The following is a 15,820-nucleotide window of genomic DNA, read 5'->3' on the forward strand; positions in this document are numbered from 1 at the left end:
TGAGAGCCATCAGCCAGTGGAAGGGGGCTTTGTTTCTTTCATTGTTGGAGAACTTGATTTGGTTTTGCTTTCTGGCCAACTTGGAGATGAAGGTTATATCAACTGGGAAAGGAAGAGGCGGAAGTAGGTTGGAGGCTGTAACCGACTCCCATTGTACTGGCTCCTGTTTTGGTGGGGCGGGGAATCCAGTCCGGGGTTTAGTTTGACCTTTAGATGAGCTATCTAATGTCTGGAGCCTAATTTGGAGCTAGGATCCGGAACTTGTCATCGAGTCCTACCCTAAGCAAAGGGAATGAAACAACCTGCATGGTATGATCTGGGGTGCTACTTCTCCAGGGAATTTTGAGAATATATTTCTGTGACTGACCGGCTGCCTTTCCTGTGTCCTCTGTTTTTCGTAGGTGAACATGGATGAGAATGAGGTGCTGCCTCCATATTTCAATGCTGCGGATAAGTGGTCTGGGATGATCCATGAACCCCTGGACCAGGGCAACTGTGCCGGATCATGGGCTTTTTCTACTGCAGGTAGATAAACTCATGTGTGGAAGGAATGTGTCACATGAGTGAGAGAACTGGAAGAGGAGTCCATCTCCTCCCTTAGCACATAATCTCATATTAATTCAGGTAGTCAGTTGAGCCCAATACTGTCTTCACTGACAAGTGTCTGCTTCCCAGAGTTTCCAGGTCCTGTCCCTACTGGGACATGCTGGGACCATTAGCATGCAATGCAAGTCTCTTTCACTGTAGTCCTTTTTCTGAAAGACAGAAGCCGATCTGGTGGGTTTGGAGCAATTTGACTCATTGGTGAAGCTTGGAACCCTTATTTATTTATTTATTTATTTATTTATTTATTTATTTATTTTAAAGCATGTTTATATTACCTTTCCATAAAAGGGTCAAGAGTGCTCATAATGGCTGGCATGCTATTAGCAGACAGATAAAATTAACCATATGCATTTCATTTTGGTCACTGCAAAGGCTGATACTCCCTTCCTACCTTTGCAACGATGAAAGCTCTTCTGCCCTGGGCCTACCTCCCCTTATTACTGTTCCATATCTGATCAAGGGTGGTACTGGATTGGAGAAGCATCTGGCTCTGTCCTTGTAGCTAGGTGCCAAATTATTATCTTAACTGCCGAGATCTCCAGAGGACCCCAGCAAAGTGCTTGGAGGAGGATATAATCATTTAACATCTGGCTATGAGGATGTAGCTGTACAATGCGTCAGGGAGGGAAAGGTTTTCAATAACCTTATCTGAATGAGCTACACTGGTTTAGGGATTGCAAGAACTGCATTCTGGAACTTGTGGGTCACAGATTAGGGAAAGCCGGTCTGCAACATAGCTTTGTTATTCCCCTTAAGTTGATGGGCTTGAAAGCCATGCCAGGCACTTAGATTTACTTTCCCCCACTGTCATGTTTTGGGCCCTGGATACTTATGTACTATCTGCTTGTCTTTTTGCACAGTGGTAGCTGGTGGGTCCCATGTCAGTGTGGCTGTGAATCTGTTCCAGTTTTTAGCTAGCTTTAAAGGTGTCATCCAAAGTGCTGAAGCCATTTTGTAGAGATGGTTCCGCACCTTAGATAACTCCCTTCAACTAAAATCTGGCACGGATTCACCACCTCACTGACCCAGGAACTACCTGTTGCCACTGATTCTGCCAGCAAATAATATGATCAGCATTGTATCACCAGACGTCTAACCACATGTGTCATCTCCTCCTTAGCGGTGGCTTCAGACCGGATCTCGATCCATTCTATGGGGCACATGACGCCTGCCTTATCCCCACAGAACCTTCTTTCTTGCAACACACGCCACCAGCAAGGCTGCAATGGAGGCCATCTTGATGGGGCCTGGTGGTTCCTGCGCAGGAGAGGGTGAGTTGATGCAAGCAGAGAGTAAACAGAAGGTAGAGGTAAGTAGGGAGGCAGATGGGATGTAAGCAGAGTGTGTGGGGCTATTCCCTAGTCTTTTGTGCCATGTCCAACACCTCCCTCTCTGGAAGCTGTCAAGCCCTGGACTTCATTGCTGTTTGCTGGTGGAAGAAATGAGGGTAGAGGCAACTCAGAGAAGGATAAAGTTGCTGCTCTTGGCTGCAAGAGGAAATAAAATGAGAGTCTGGTCCTTCTGGGAGGCTGCCCTCATTTTCCTTCTCCTTATAGCCTAGACTAACATTTTCTGCTTCTAACTTGCTCCCACCTCACTGAGGTCTGTAGACCACCATAGCAGCACCTCATGAGTCTTCTTGACAGATGCCAGGGTTTGAGAAGGGCACAGAAATGTCAGTCGGCTGCTCCCTGTAGTGGAGAATGGGGACTTTCATGGTCCTTAGGTAAAAATGAGGGGCTACATAGGAACCATGAATACATAACTGTCATGAGTGTCCAAAGGGATTTTGTAGCACCTTTCACTTGAGTGAAAGAAGTTGTAGCATAAGCATTTGTAGACTTTGCATCTGAGGATGTAGGCCAAGACTAAGAAAGCTCATGCTACAATTTATTTTGCTCAGTTATTATACAAGGTGCTACAGGATCCCTTTGCGTACTGATACTGCAGACTAACATGGCTATGTCTCTGAATTCTAGTCATGAGTGTGCAACGTTTGTAGTCATGGGTTCCTAGTCATGAGTGTGTAATGCGTTTGTAGCTGTCATAAAGGATTCTGGGCAAACAGAATTATCCCACATGTTGATATGTTCTGATCTTCTAATTGTTATACCCCCCCCCAGTGGCTGCTATTTTTCGTTTCCACCCCGTGAAGATACACACAATGCCATCCCATCACGTGTTATTTGTGCTCTAGGAAGCAAGCAAGCAAACTGCCAAGTCCCCAAATTATTTCTTTTTTAAAAAAATATTTTCTTCCTCCTCCCTGCCTCTTCCCCTCCCATTTGTTCTTCCAGGGTGGTGACAGATGAATGCTACCCTTTCAGCAGCCAAGAAAAGAATGGCTCCCCCCCTGCACCCCTTTGCATGATGCACAGCCGCTCCACTGGCAGAGGGAAGAGGCAAGCCACGGCACGCTGCCCCAACCCACGGACCCACTCCAATGAGATCTACCAGTCGACTCCCGCCTATCGCCTCTCCTCCAATGTGAGTTCTGTAGATACTTAAATATACTGGGGTGACTGTGTTGAACATAGAACAAAATAGAACAAAACCCAAAATATACATCCTGGTGATACCTCGATGAGGCTAACCAAAGTACAATACAATCCCTATGGCCCTGGATTCAGTATCCACAGTTTCACTTATCCATGACTAAAAAAATATGTTCTCTCTAGGTCCTCCTGTGCAATTCTATGGTCAACTTCTAGCCCAAGCGTACCATAGAGGACCTACTTGAGGACCTAGAAATGCCCAAAGAAGTGTTATCTCTAGGCATTTCTAGGTTCCTCAGTGTGATTCTATGGTATGCTTGAGCCTCATTGAAAATAATAGGATTCCCTATTATCCATGATTTCAAGGATCCATAGGGCTCTTGGAATGCAGCCATGGGGGTCATACACTATACTTTCAAGAGATGTGCTGGGGGAAATTCTTCCCTTCCTTCTTTCCTTCCTTCCCACCTTTTGTTTCTCAGAACAGGGACTTGACACTAGAAAGCTGCTTTTCAAATATAATTGTCCAGATCTTGGACTGGACCAGATGGCACTTGAGGTCTCTTCTAAATCTGTGGCTTGACAATTCTAGAGGACTGTGTCTAGTCAGATTGTTCCTGCTTCTTCCCTGAGGACTGAGTGGCTCTCGAGAGTCCAAGAAGTGGCCATTCTTGCTCTAATCTAGAGGAAAGGAAGAGGAAACCATTCCACTGTGGGCTCTCTCTCTCTCTCTCTTTAAACTGATCCCTGTCTTTTGCTTTCAGGAGAAGGAAATCATGAAAGAGCTGATGGAGAATGGGCCAGTGCAAGGTGAGCAGTAAGATGGTGGATAATTTTGTTTTACTTTTGTTTTCCATAAGAAATTGCACATGTCTCCATATCTTTTTTGGGGAGAGAAGGATCATTGAGGATGAGAAAGTGAGATTGAGCTTATACATCAAGGTGGCAGAGTATAATGTTGCACTCACAAAGTTTAGCTGTGGATGGACAATGACACACAGCAGTGCCATCATCCATGGGGACCCCTGGAGCATAATGGTTTGAAGTTACAGCAGAGTAGATTTTGATTGACCGTTAGAAGGAACGTCTTGACAGTAAGAGTGGTTGGGCAGTGGAACCAGTTGACCAGAGAATTGGTGGAGTATCTTTCTCTGGATGTTTCCAAAAAGAGGCTGCTTCTGGGGATGCTTTAATTAGTGATCCTGCATTGAGCAGAGGGTTGGATCTGATGGTCCATGAGGCCCCTTCCAACTCTGCGATTCAGGGCTGAGAACAGAAAAGAAAGATCCCAGAATGGCTGGACAGTTAAATCATTTCCTAAATTTGCACAACCAACTTCAGACAACAACAGTGGCAAAGAGCCTAGTGGCACCTTAGCAAAGAGTCTAGGAGCTTCCAATAACAACAGCAGCAGCAGCAGGAAAGAGTCCCTGGAACCAGCTATATTTGGCAGAAGCTGCAGTCCATGGCAGCTTATGCCGAATAAATAATTCACTCTTCACAATGCCACTCGACTCTGTTGTTTTCGATGTGGCAAACCCCCGCAGCTGAATCAATGTGCCTCTTGAAATCTCTGCTTCAGGAAGCCACGCCGTTCCTGTAGCCTCCAAAGGTGAAGGTCTCCATGTTTAAAAATTCACATTTGTTTAATCATTAAGGATCAACTTCCATTTAAACCAGACAAAAGTTGGTGGGCCACTTCCAGCATAAACACGATCAGGACTTGGTCCTTCTTTAGGAACTTGTCAATGATTAATCTTGGGCAACTTGGACTCCAGCCTTCAGAGGCTCAGACCTTCCTCTCAGTGAGTGAAACAGAAGTCTAAAACATTGTAATATTTCTCAGAGGAGAGGATGTGCATCATTCATACACCTTGAATGTGCTTGATAGTTGTGCCATTCCACCACCCGGACTGGCTGAACTCCATGCGGTCTGCATATCCAGCACATGGAGGTAGCAGCTTGGTTCATGGTGTTGTACTGCAGCTCCCATTTGTATCATCAGTGGTGGGGAATGCTGGACGTTGAAGTCTGAAAGGCTGCACAGTTCCTACCTCTATTAGTACATGAGCCTAGAGCTACTCTGCACAGAGTGTGAGTGGAGGAATGCATGTGTTAGCACAGTAGACTTAAGATGCTTTAATAGTTGTTGCCCTTTCCCAAGGGATTCTGGGTAGGAAATGAATTATACAGGCTGAGCATCCCTTATCTGAATTTTTTTGGGACCAAAAGTATTTTGGATTTTTTTGGATTTTGGAATATTTACATACACATAATGAGAAATCTTGGAAATGGGACCCAAGTCTAAACACGAAATACACTTATGTTTCATATACACCTTATACACGGAGGCTGAAAGTAATCACATACCATATTGTTTAATCATTCTGTGCATGGAACAAAGTTTGTGTACACTGAACCATCAGAAAGCAAAGATGTCACTATTTCAGCCACCCATGCATGAAGTTTTGGATTTTAGAGCATCTTTGATTTTAGATTTTTGGATCAAGTGGTATATATATCTATAGTATAAATGTATCCCAGAATGCTTGATGATGAAGTTAATATCAGAGGTGGGATGCTTCTGCATTTTGCTAACCCAGTTTCCCTTCCTCTTTCATACAGCTATCATGGAAGTGCATGAAGACTTCTTCGTGTATAAAACTGGCATTTATCGGCATACGCCTGTGGCAGCTGGGAAGCCGGAACAGTACCGGCGGCATGGCACCCATTCAGTTAAAATCATAGGGTAAGAAAAGAGGACTTTTTCCTTTTCAAGAGGAGGAGGTGGTGATATTGGTTGAAGGTACATTGTTAGTGGCAGCCAAATGCATATCACATGGTATTCCTTAACTACCATTACCATTACCTAGACTTCAAGCGTGGATTGGAATTGGGAAATTTAGGGAGTTATAGTCCAAAAAAGTTCCATACCTCCCAGGCTTTTTTCTTTAGTGTGTGTACATGGGGGTGAAGATTGCAAGTTGCTGACCCTGACATGGGCCAACTAGATATGGCAATTCCATGCATGCTTTTTGCAACTGAACAGTCCATTCTGCCACCTGATTCTGATGCACTATAGCCATGGCAATGAACCAGTGGAGGACAGGGGCTCTTGGAGATGTATCATCCACAGGGTCACCATGAGTCGAGGTCGACTCGAGAGCAGCTAGCAAGAACAACGGGAGCAGAATTTGGGGAAGGAATGTCCTCATTTTGCTGCCTTCCGTCGCTGTAACCCTGGGAGCAAATATGTTCCATTTCTGCAGAGGGCTTCCTCTCCTCACTCCCCCTTCCCTTGTCCTTTGCTTTGCTCTCTGGGTACCAGCTGGGCAGCTGTTAATGGAGTTTGATGCTTGCCAGCTCACTGCTGCTTGTGGAATGAGGAACAAAGACTGCCAAGGGAGGCCCTTTGCTGGGAGACCAGAGGCTCCGGGAACACAATTTCTGCCCGATAAGGCCACTCTCCTTGGGGGAGGTGAAAACGTTCTTCTCTGACGTCAAAGACTCGTCGATGGAGTGAAAAAGTCATTCTTTGGGTTCCTTGAGCACAGCTGGAGCGTCCGCCTGCCACCCGCCATTGCACCGACGCACCTGCAAGACGCAACTGTTTTGCAAATGCAAGGCGTGAACACTAACCCCTTTCAGCAAAATCAGGAAGTCATCTTCCAGCAGCTTAAAAACTTAAATGGATTTATGATAGCAGATGGTTTTCTATGGACACAGCAGGTGTCTGAAGAAATGGGTTCCAGACCATGAAAATTCTTTTAAGACATTTTCCAAACCTTTAAAGCACTTCCCCCCCCCTCCTTCCTTGTCTAGTTGTAATTGTAAAAGTTACTTGTTTGGAAACCGGCTTACAGAACACAGTGTGGCATAATGGTATGAGAGTTTGGAGATCCTGGGTTCGATTCTCAGCTCGGCCATAAAATCCACTAGGTGACCTTGGGCAAGTCACACTCTCTCAGCCTCAAGGGAAGGCAATGGATTGGCCCATCTCCTCTGAGCAAATCTTGCCAAGAAAATCCCATGATAGGTTTGCCTTAGGGTCGTCATAAGTTGGAAATGCCTTGAAGGCACACAACAGCAACAACAACAACAACAACAACAACAACAAGGCCCCTTTTGAATGTTTAGGATCAGCATCTAGACTGGCCCATCCTGATCCAAGGTCAGGTTGGAGGAAACACAAGCCTTTTGACCCATGTATACAGGCCTTTAGGGACAGGTTTTGCATGCCAGCCTCCAAGTCTGTTGAGTGGGCCTTGTGTCCTCATGAGCTGAGGAATTTGCACTGGCTTGGAACAAGCCAGGAAAACAGCAAAAGTCTAAACAAAACCTTGGCACCATTGTTGGGCGACCCTCTGAACCTTTTACCTTCACTTCCAAACTGAAAGTAAACAGAGCTGTCGCCACAGCAAGAAGCGCATAACACTGGAGAGAAGGGCAAAAGCATTTAATTGGAATGAAGGAAAAAAATGAACTCGGGGTCAAGCCAAAGAGAAACAAAAGAACCCAGCCCAAGAGTGGATGCTGTATTTTCCACTCAAGCGCTGTTTCCTTGAGCTGTGCCTTGCAAAGGGAAATGTCAGGCCAGATTCTGAGCTAATCTGCTGCGAATGAAATGGGAATCCAGACACCAGCACTTTATTTTTCTCCAAGACTTGAACAAGAACTTGGGTAATGTCTTCTCCATCTCATATCAGACAAAGTAAGGCTCATCTTCATGAAGATGGTTGCCAAATGTGGTGGTTCTGGAGAACCCATTAGCTCCGATGGTTTTAAAAGGGGATTAGACATATTTGTGGAGGAGGAGATGTCCGGCGATGTCGGCCAACCTTCATGTCCTTTTTGTGCATTTCCCAAAACATTTGGTTGCCACGTTATGGGAAAGAGGATGCTGAACAAGAAAGAGAGAGTCTATGTGCAAATTTTGCTTGGAATTGGGAAGATTCCCAGGATTCTCCTTATCAGGGTTTCCTGACACTCAAGAAACACATTCTTGACATTTTGGGGGAATATTTTAAAATATTGGCCTCATTCCCATTTACAGATAAACTGGTTTGTGATCCGAATTGATGGATCAATTCGACAGTGGAGCATGGTTAACACTACATTTGCTCCGATCGCATAAAATAATCTACTTGTGGTTCACATTCACGAATGAATTGATTCAAAATGGACCCGCTCCAGCCGGCCAAAGGGCAAATTTAAATTGATTCTGACCTGCCTCTGGTTCACACATGTGCTGAATTGATTTAGCCAAAAAGACGTGGAAAAAAAACAGCTTCAAAAAGACGCAGGTCAAATGGGTCTAGCGCATGGCACCCCTCTCTGAATCGCTTCAGTGAATTGATTCAAGTGGGAACCAGGGTCATTTGAATCGGTTCAAACTGATTTGCAATCCGGTTTAAAAGGTAGTGGGAATCAGGCCATTCTTTCCATCTCTAGCAAGCAATTCCTCAATAATCGTAGGAACTGTCCATTTCTGTTACATAGCTACAGTTTTGCTTTTCTGGGTGAACTCTATACTACCAAATGTGTGGTGTAACCAAGGTGTTTGGACAGATCAGAGTATAACCAATTTGACTGTCCCCATATTTTTGGGCATGTTTCTTTTTAGGGGGAAAGTCACCATCTTCCAAAAATGAAGGCTGAAAAAGTGCTTGAGATGCTTGGCATGACCATGGAAACTTTGCCCCAAGCAACGTAACTGATGTAAACCCTGAAGTTATTTTGAGACAATCCCAGTTTAGATAAGACAGGATTCCTTTGAGTGAAATCCTGTCCCTTTCACATCCCTAAAATGTCCAAATCCCTTCCAGACAGTCCAAACCTATTTTGGCATCCTACTTATGTCAGGAATGTAGAAGTCGTTGCTTATCACGTTTTTGGGGAGCTGGAGGGAATGTTTTCCCAAACCTTCACCAAAGGCTAGGACTGAATTTGAAATGTTTCCTGCAACCTCAGAATCAGAGATCTAACTTGCAGGGCATTCATTGCTTCTAAAATGGTTGTGACACATTCTGTTTTTCCATCATCATTGCTAAGAAGGATCTCTCAGCTAAACTGTCCCTTTCCTTTTGCAATACAGGTGGGGAGAAGAACAAATGCCGGACAGGTCAAATCAAAAATACTGGGTGAGTGCTACCATTTCTTCACCAATAATGGCCAGAAATTCACGTACATTTGTGGGTTTGACTTTTGTGGATTTGATTATTCATGGATTATTTGCTGCCACCTCGGTTGTTGCCCTATGTCCTTTTTGTTAGGCACTGCAAAACCGTGTGAGACCAGGACACTGCAAATATGTGCTGAGGCTTTCTAAGGACCTGTTAAAAATGGTCTAGGGCAACCCCCAAAGTGGCAGCAAACCCTTACCAGGTTGGCCTTACTGAAATGAAAACTCTAAGTTGCCATTGCTTCCTAAAGGATTCTGACCAATGTGTGCATGTGTGAACCCTGCATAAAGATTAAAACATGACTGTGTTGGGTGTCATTTATGGTTAATGGTGTCTTTGTTGCCATTTTATCTCCCTGCCTTCAGATTGCTGCCAACTCCTGGGGCAAGGACTGGGGTGAGAATGGCTACTTCCGCATCGCCCGTGGCGACAACGAATGTGAGATCGAGACTTTTGTGGTTGGTGTCTGGGGCCGGGTTGGCATGGAAGACATGCACCACCACAAGAAGTGAGGAAGTTGGAGAGGGCCCACTTTCCGCTTCATATCAGGTCACCAGAGAGAACTTCTTTCGTCCTGTTGCCCTTGCCTTTTTCGTCTCCAAAAAAAACCCAAAGAGGTCTGGGATCTGGATCAGCCATATGACACTCCACAGCCAACTGTGTCCATCTCTAAAGGGAATGAGGTTTGGCCACCATTTTGAGGCCTGGGTAGTGCCAGGTTATGCCTCAAAACTGTCCTTTGAGGTGCGGGATTTGCAATGGGCGTTGGTGGCCCTTCCTTCAATGGCTGGAATCTTCTTGAGAACAAAATGGTGGTGAAGAAGGAAGCTTTGTCAGAAGGGACCATGGGATAGTCATTGGGTCTTCATCATCCCTGAACTAGTTCTCATGCTCAAAACCAGTGCGTCAAAGAGACACCCAACAAAGAATACCATATTGAGACCCCCCCCCCACCACCAAACAAGAGGGACCACATTTCCTAAGAACAAGGTGATTTGAAGAATGAGCTTCAAGGGAGGAGAAGTTAGCCTCTTGTTTTATGTATGTCTCCTGTCATCCCTTGCATTCTCACCGGTTTCTCCTAACAAAGCCATTCCAGCCATCTTTGTTCTTCAGACCTGACCTTCTCCCAGATGTCTTCATGAAGGAGCAGCCAACTCTGGAGAATTTTTAAAGCTCAGCCATTCTTCAACTGTGAGTTGGAAGCTCCTCTTATGTCAAACTCTTCCATACCTCAGGTACCTCCCGCTAAGTGCTTTCCCCCATATGCAAGTCCCTATGGAGACCACACAAACCCAACCAGGCCTCACAGATATATCTCCCATACGTTCACTCTTGCAAGCACTCCCCAAGTTTCTTATTCCCTAGTAGCCACTCCTTATTCCCATTCCTTTACCTTATTATCTGCTTTTTCCATGAAGAGGAGTAGGACTGCTTTATCCTATGCCCATACAAGAGGAAGAACCACTCCAAATTGCAAACAGAGAAAGGAGGAGGCCATGGCTTCTGGAATTTGAAGGAGGCATTTAAATAACTGCCTAGATGGGTCCATCGTCATTGGACTTCCAATCCAGGAATGAACATGTCCACTTATGGAGAAAGCAAGCAAAGCTAAGGCTGGGGCCAAGTGTGGATAGAATTGCCGACGCTGGAGCAGAATCTTGGGCTATGACAATCTGCACTGGAAAAATAATGCAGTTTGACACCACTTTAACCACCATGGCTCAATGCTGTGGAATCCTGGGATTTGTAGTTTTGTGAGATATATATAGCCTTCTTCGTCAGAGAGAGCTCTGGTGCTGCAAGAGACTGCAAATCCCAGAATTTCATAGGATGGAGCTAGGATATTTAAAGAGGTATCACACGGCATTAGTTCTCCAGTGGAGATTAGACCAGATCCACTCCTGACTGATAGAGAAAACTGCAAAGCTCATTTTTAAATGGTTGCAAAGCTGATGATTCCTGATGGTCACTGGTAGTGAACATTGAAGACCCACAAAGGTTTTGGAGAGAGTAGAGGACAGTACTTCAGCTCTGATTGAATGAGTTTCACAGGGATTTCAGACTTGACACATGACCCCCAAGTGTGCAAAAAAACATCAACAGAGGAGAGAGAAGATGCATTTCGTAACAAATATGGGGACAGATGTCATAAACAGTCCTTGGCCTTAGTTCTCCATCACTGGGCCCTTGACACCAGTAAGACGAATGTTTCCCTGCCCCTACTAGTGACCAACAGTGATCTGAAGCAGAAAAACACAGTGTTGATGCCAGGAGTACAGAGGGAAATGTCCTACTACGCATTAGTATGTTGTTATCACAGGGGAGAAATTGTACTCTGTGTTACCGGAAGCAGAAACAGGAACTCGGCACAGGGGTGCTGTGATTCTTACAATGTCTTGCTTTGCTCCGAAACAATAATGTTGTGATCTTGCATCCCATGGAGTACAATAACTCCATCGTATCACCTGCGGCTATCCATAACCAAGCTTCCACCTTCTGCAAGCCGGTTTATAAAAGCACTCTTTCTCCGTACAATGCTGGCTCTTATCTTTTCCAAACAAGGAAACACGAGGAAGCCTTTCCACAATCCTATCAAAGGTGTGTGTAAGGGAATAAGGATTCTTCTAAGCCTGGTTCCTGGCTTGGTTCTCCGTAAGATCAGAAACCTGTGTCTGAAGCTGTTACCGTCGCAGACTTCATGTGACTTTCTTCTCTCGCCCTCCAACCTTTAAAAAACAACTCATACCGCTTTCTCATTCCCCTGCAGTATCTGTTACAAATTAGGAATGGAAAGAATATTCATTTCCCAGGTTGTAAAACTGGTTTTTGGAGAGTTGGGAAGAGAGGTGCGTGAGCAAGAACCTTGCATAATTTTCTCCCAATGTTCAAATGTTCCAAAGTGTTGCAGTGGAGTTACTCCGCATTGAAAAACACGTCGTTTTTCTTGCACCAAACCTTTGGTTTTCTGCACAGAAAACAGAATTCCTGTGCCCAAAAAGGGTTTCCTGCACCGAAAAGCTGCAGGAAACTTTTCTTCTGTGTAGGAAGCCTTTCTTCTTTGCAGAAAGCACAGACTTGTGTGCAAAAAGCAAGAAACCCAGACATGTTTTGCTCCGCCGACTAATTCACTTGCAACTTGTGAAGTTGAAGGCTTTCATGTTCGGCATCCATAGCTTTTTGTGGGTTTGGGGGGCTATGTGGCCATATTCTAGAAGAGTTTATTCCTGACGTTTCACCTTCATCTGTGGCTGGCGTCTTCATCTGCAACTCTTTGGGACTTTTGGAATATAGAGGGAGTACTGTAGAGGAATATTGGTGTTCTCTCACAGCCAGGACAAAACTATGTTTATTATGTGTCCTTACATGGAAGGATGAAAGTAGTCAAGACTTTACATCCCTGTTACTAATGTGGCGTTTTGCTGACGCGAAGGAACGGGTGCACCAGCCCATGTATTATCTGTACTGAAAGGATTCATGTCTCCCCCTGCCTTGCTCTGTCCCATCCGTCGTCTCCCTTTCTTCCCTTTGGGTTTTATAGGCCTGCCCCTGTGCCCCCTGTTCAGGATGCACAGGGGGTCTTTTTGGTGCTTTAATCCCCCCTGAGCTTAACAGAGCCATTGTTAGGAACCCGGCACTGTTGAAAGGGGACTTTAGCTAGACATCGTCGCGCCCAGTTTTTGCAAGCTTCACAAGTGTCAGTGTAAACAGGGTGCCGTTCCCGTTCCTGTGAAAGAAGTGGACACAGAGTGCACACATTAAGGCAGAGCATATTTATGCTTGGCTGCAGCAACAAAACTTTGAGGTGAATGTCCCGGACACTAGTCCGAAAGCACTTGGAGACTGCAGGCATCCTGGCTTTCTCCTTCCCAGCTCTGTCCCCATTTCCCAGTCTCAAAGACCTTTGTCGTACCAAGGGCGTCTCTGTGTAAATAGGGGCTTCCTAGATCTGTCAGAGAGCTCTGGTGTCAGAACACACTTCAGATCCCAGGATTCCATAGCACTGAGCCATGGCGGTTAAAGTGGCGTCAAACTGCATTATTTCTGCAGTGCAGATCAGACCTTTCTCTGTTACCACTGCAGTCTGCTGACTGCTCAAAAATACATGTTTGAAAGCTAAAATCACTGTATGTGGAGCACTGGCATTTCAAGGAGAAGGGAAGACTTGCATTCTTCTCCTTGCTACTTAGATTTTTAGGTGAAGAGTCTTGTATTTCTTTCTGCCTTTACTTGGAAGACTATTTCTATGACTCTCCATGTATAACAGCTGTGGTCAGTTTGGTTCTGGTGACCAGGGTTATAATCCCACTTCGGCTATTTAAACTCATTGGAGACCTTGGGCGAGTCACACTCTCTCAGCCTTAGAAGACTGCAATACCAATCCTTATCTGAACAAATCTTGCCAAGAAAACCCCATGACAGGTTTGCCTTAGGGTTGCCATAACTTGGAAACAATGCACATGACAATAACAAATATCGTTGGACTGCAACTTCTGTCAGTTCGAGCCAGCACAGCCAGTGCTGGAGGATGATGGAAGCTGCAGTCTAGAAGCCTCTGGAGGCACAGAAATAGCACGCACTATAGATTTTTCCAGGGGGGAAAAAGCTGCCATATCTTCTAGCTTATCTGTTCTTTATCATTAACAATTGTTGTCTTCTTGTCTACATTCTGATGTTGCTTGGCCACTTTTATCCCACTTTTCACCTGTGAAATCATGGAAGGCATATCCCTGTGGTGCTACTTTTATTCTTGCAGGGAGTTTTATACCTAGCAGAGCACTTTGTGGGATCTTCTAGCTGCTGTCTATTGCAAGCCACCCTTCAACCTCAGGATTCAACCTCTGCTGCCTGTGTGGACCATGCTTGTGGCATATGAAAATGTATAGGATTTTTGCAACTTACTTGTCCCATTGAGCTTAAAATAAGAGGGTGGCTGACTTAGCCTTTGGTGCAGGTTGAAACATGACTAGTCACATCTCAAACCCAGCTGCCATGATCTGAGGGATGCTGGGAGTTGTAGTCCAAAGAAGTAAATCATCTGGTATCTTGGTTTCCCAAACTCCCTTTGCTTTTCACATTGCAAAGTTGGCAGTTTTATCATCTCTTTGCTACAGGTCTATTTTCAGTGTGCAGCGTAGCATACGCTGAACAATAGATGGGTGTGTTAGTGCAAGTTCTAGACCAAGCAAGCACAAAAATGCAGTGATACTACACAGACACATCTATAAAGCCTTTACCCCCAGTTTCTGAATACCAGTTTAATAGTTGTGCATTCCCTCCAGCAACTCCTGGGGACTGTAGTTTGATAAGGACCTATAGTTTCAGATCTGGGAAGTGAGACACAGGTAGATACACCTGTAAATCTCCACCAGATTTGGGCAAAGCTCTGTGGCCCTACAGATGTTTGCAACTCTTATCATTCCTCACCATTGGCTACACTGCTTAGTGCTGCTGGGATTTGTAGTTCAGCAACCTCAAGAAGGCCACACGATCTAAAATGTGGTTTCCATAATGTAGGGGTGCAATTTCATTCTCAAAGGAGTCATGTTAACATTTTCCCCCTCCCCGCTCCAGGAAAGTACTGTAAGTCAAAAACCGTGCACCGACTTAACTCCGTTCAAAATTTGCACATACATTTTTGTGCTGAAAACAACATTTTTGGTGCAGGAAGTAAAGTTTTGTCGGCAGAGAAAAATAATGATTTCTGGGCAGAAATATTTCCGGGGCAGAAGAAGATGCTGTTCCTGTGCAGATAGTATTTCTATGCAGCAAACAGCATTTCTCCCCATAAAATAGCTGATATATTTTCTGCACAGAAAATGCTGCAGAAAATTCTAGGTTCTGCACAAAAAAGGTGCAAATTTGAGAAGTACATTTTTGGGACCATTTTTGGGGGCATCATTTCAAATATCCTTTCCATCCGTGCAGAATAGAGAAAAATCTCCCTGTCTGTTAGTAAATGTTATTCATGTGGATAAAGCTTGGCATGGGAAAAGAAAGAAAGAAAGAGAAAAACCCTTCCAAATTACGATTTACATTCCAAAGAAGCTGCCTCTGATCAAGCAGAGACTAAATCCATATCCAAAGACAGGGAGCAATAATTCCTATCTTGTCTTCGCAGAAGGGTTTCATATTTCTGTGAGCCTTTTTTAAAATATTTATTTCGCTTCTTATTATTTGTAAATAAAGTGCATCAGAAACACCGGCAAGGACTCGGCGTGCCTCATTTCCACACTCCCCGACTGCATCCCTTGTCGGTCTCTTGGGCCTTATTATGCTGAATATCGGTATCTCTGCTCGCACCATTTAAATCTATTAAATTCCAGTTTTTAAAAGCTTGCGTAAAGGGTCCAGTGGAAGCGTTGGTGCAGAGACACTGTTTCGCGGCTTCTGCAAAGCAAGGCGGAGAGTCCTCCCAAAGGCACTGGAGTCTGCAAATTTCATTAACGCGGAAAGGGAATTAGAATCGAGAAGAAAAACAACCCTGGATAACAAGTAGTCTTTAAAATAAAATTGCAACTTCAAAATATATAAATA

The 15,820-nt window shown here is 44.7% G+C and overlaps 1 protein-coding gene across 3 annotated transcripts in view; it reads left to right on the forward strand.

The window, feature by feature from the left end:
* The window catches only part of TINAGL1 (tubulointerstitial nephritis antigen like 1), a 29,975-nt gene extending 14,487 nt beyond the window's left edge, over positions 1-15,488 (forward strand). For all 3 annotated transcript variants that reach the window (XM_042439935.1, XM_042439936.1, XM_042439937.1), the window contains exons 6-12: positions 402-525; positions 1,727-1,877; positions 2,904-3,093; positions 3,866-3,911; positions 5,727-5,850; positions 9,196-9,241; positions 9,649-15,488. In XM_042439935.1, the coding sequence (XP_042295869.1) occupies positions 402-525; positions 1,727-1,877; positions 2,904-3,093; positions 3,866-3,911; positions 5,727-5,850; positions 9,196-9,241; positions 9,649-9,795 (828 nt within the window). In that variant the 3' untranslated portion in view covers positions 9,796-15,488. The remainder of the gene's footprint in view (positions 1-401; positions 526-1,726; positions 1,878-2,903; positions 3,094-3,865; positions 3,912-5,726; positions 5,851-9,195; positions 9,242-9,648) is intronic.
* Positions 15,489-15,820: the final 332 nt, after the last annotated feature.

This window comes from Sceloporus undulatus, chromosome 9 (genome assembly GCF_019175285.1).
Source record: "Sceloporus undulatus isolate JIND9_A2432 ecotype Alabama chromosome 9, SceUnd_v1.1, whole genome shotgun sequence".
Taxonomy (NCBI): domain Eukaryota; kingdom Metazoa; phylum Chordata; class Lepidosauria; order Squamata; family Phrynosomatidae; genus Sceloporus; species Sceloporus undulatus.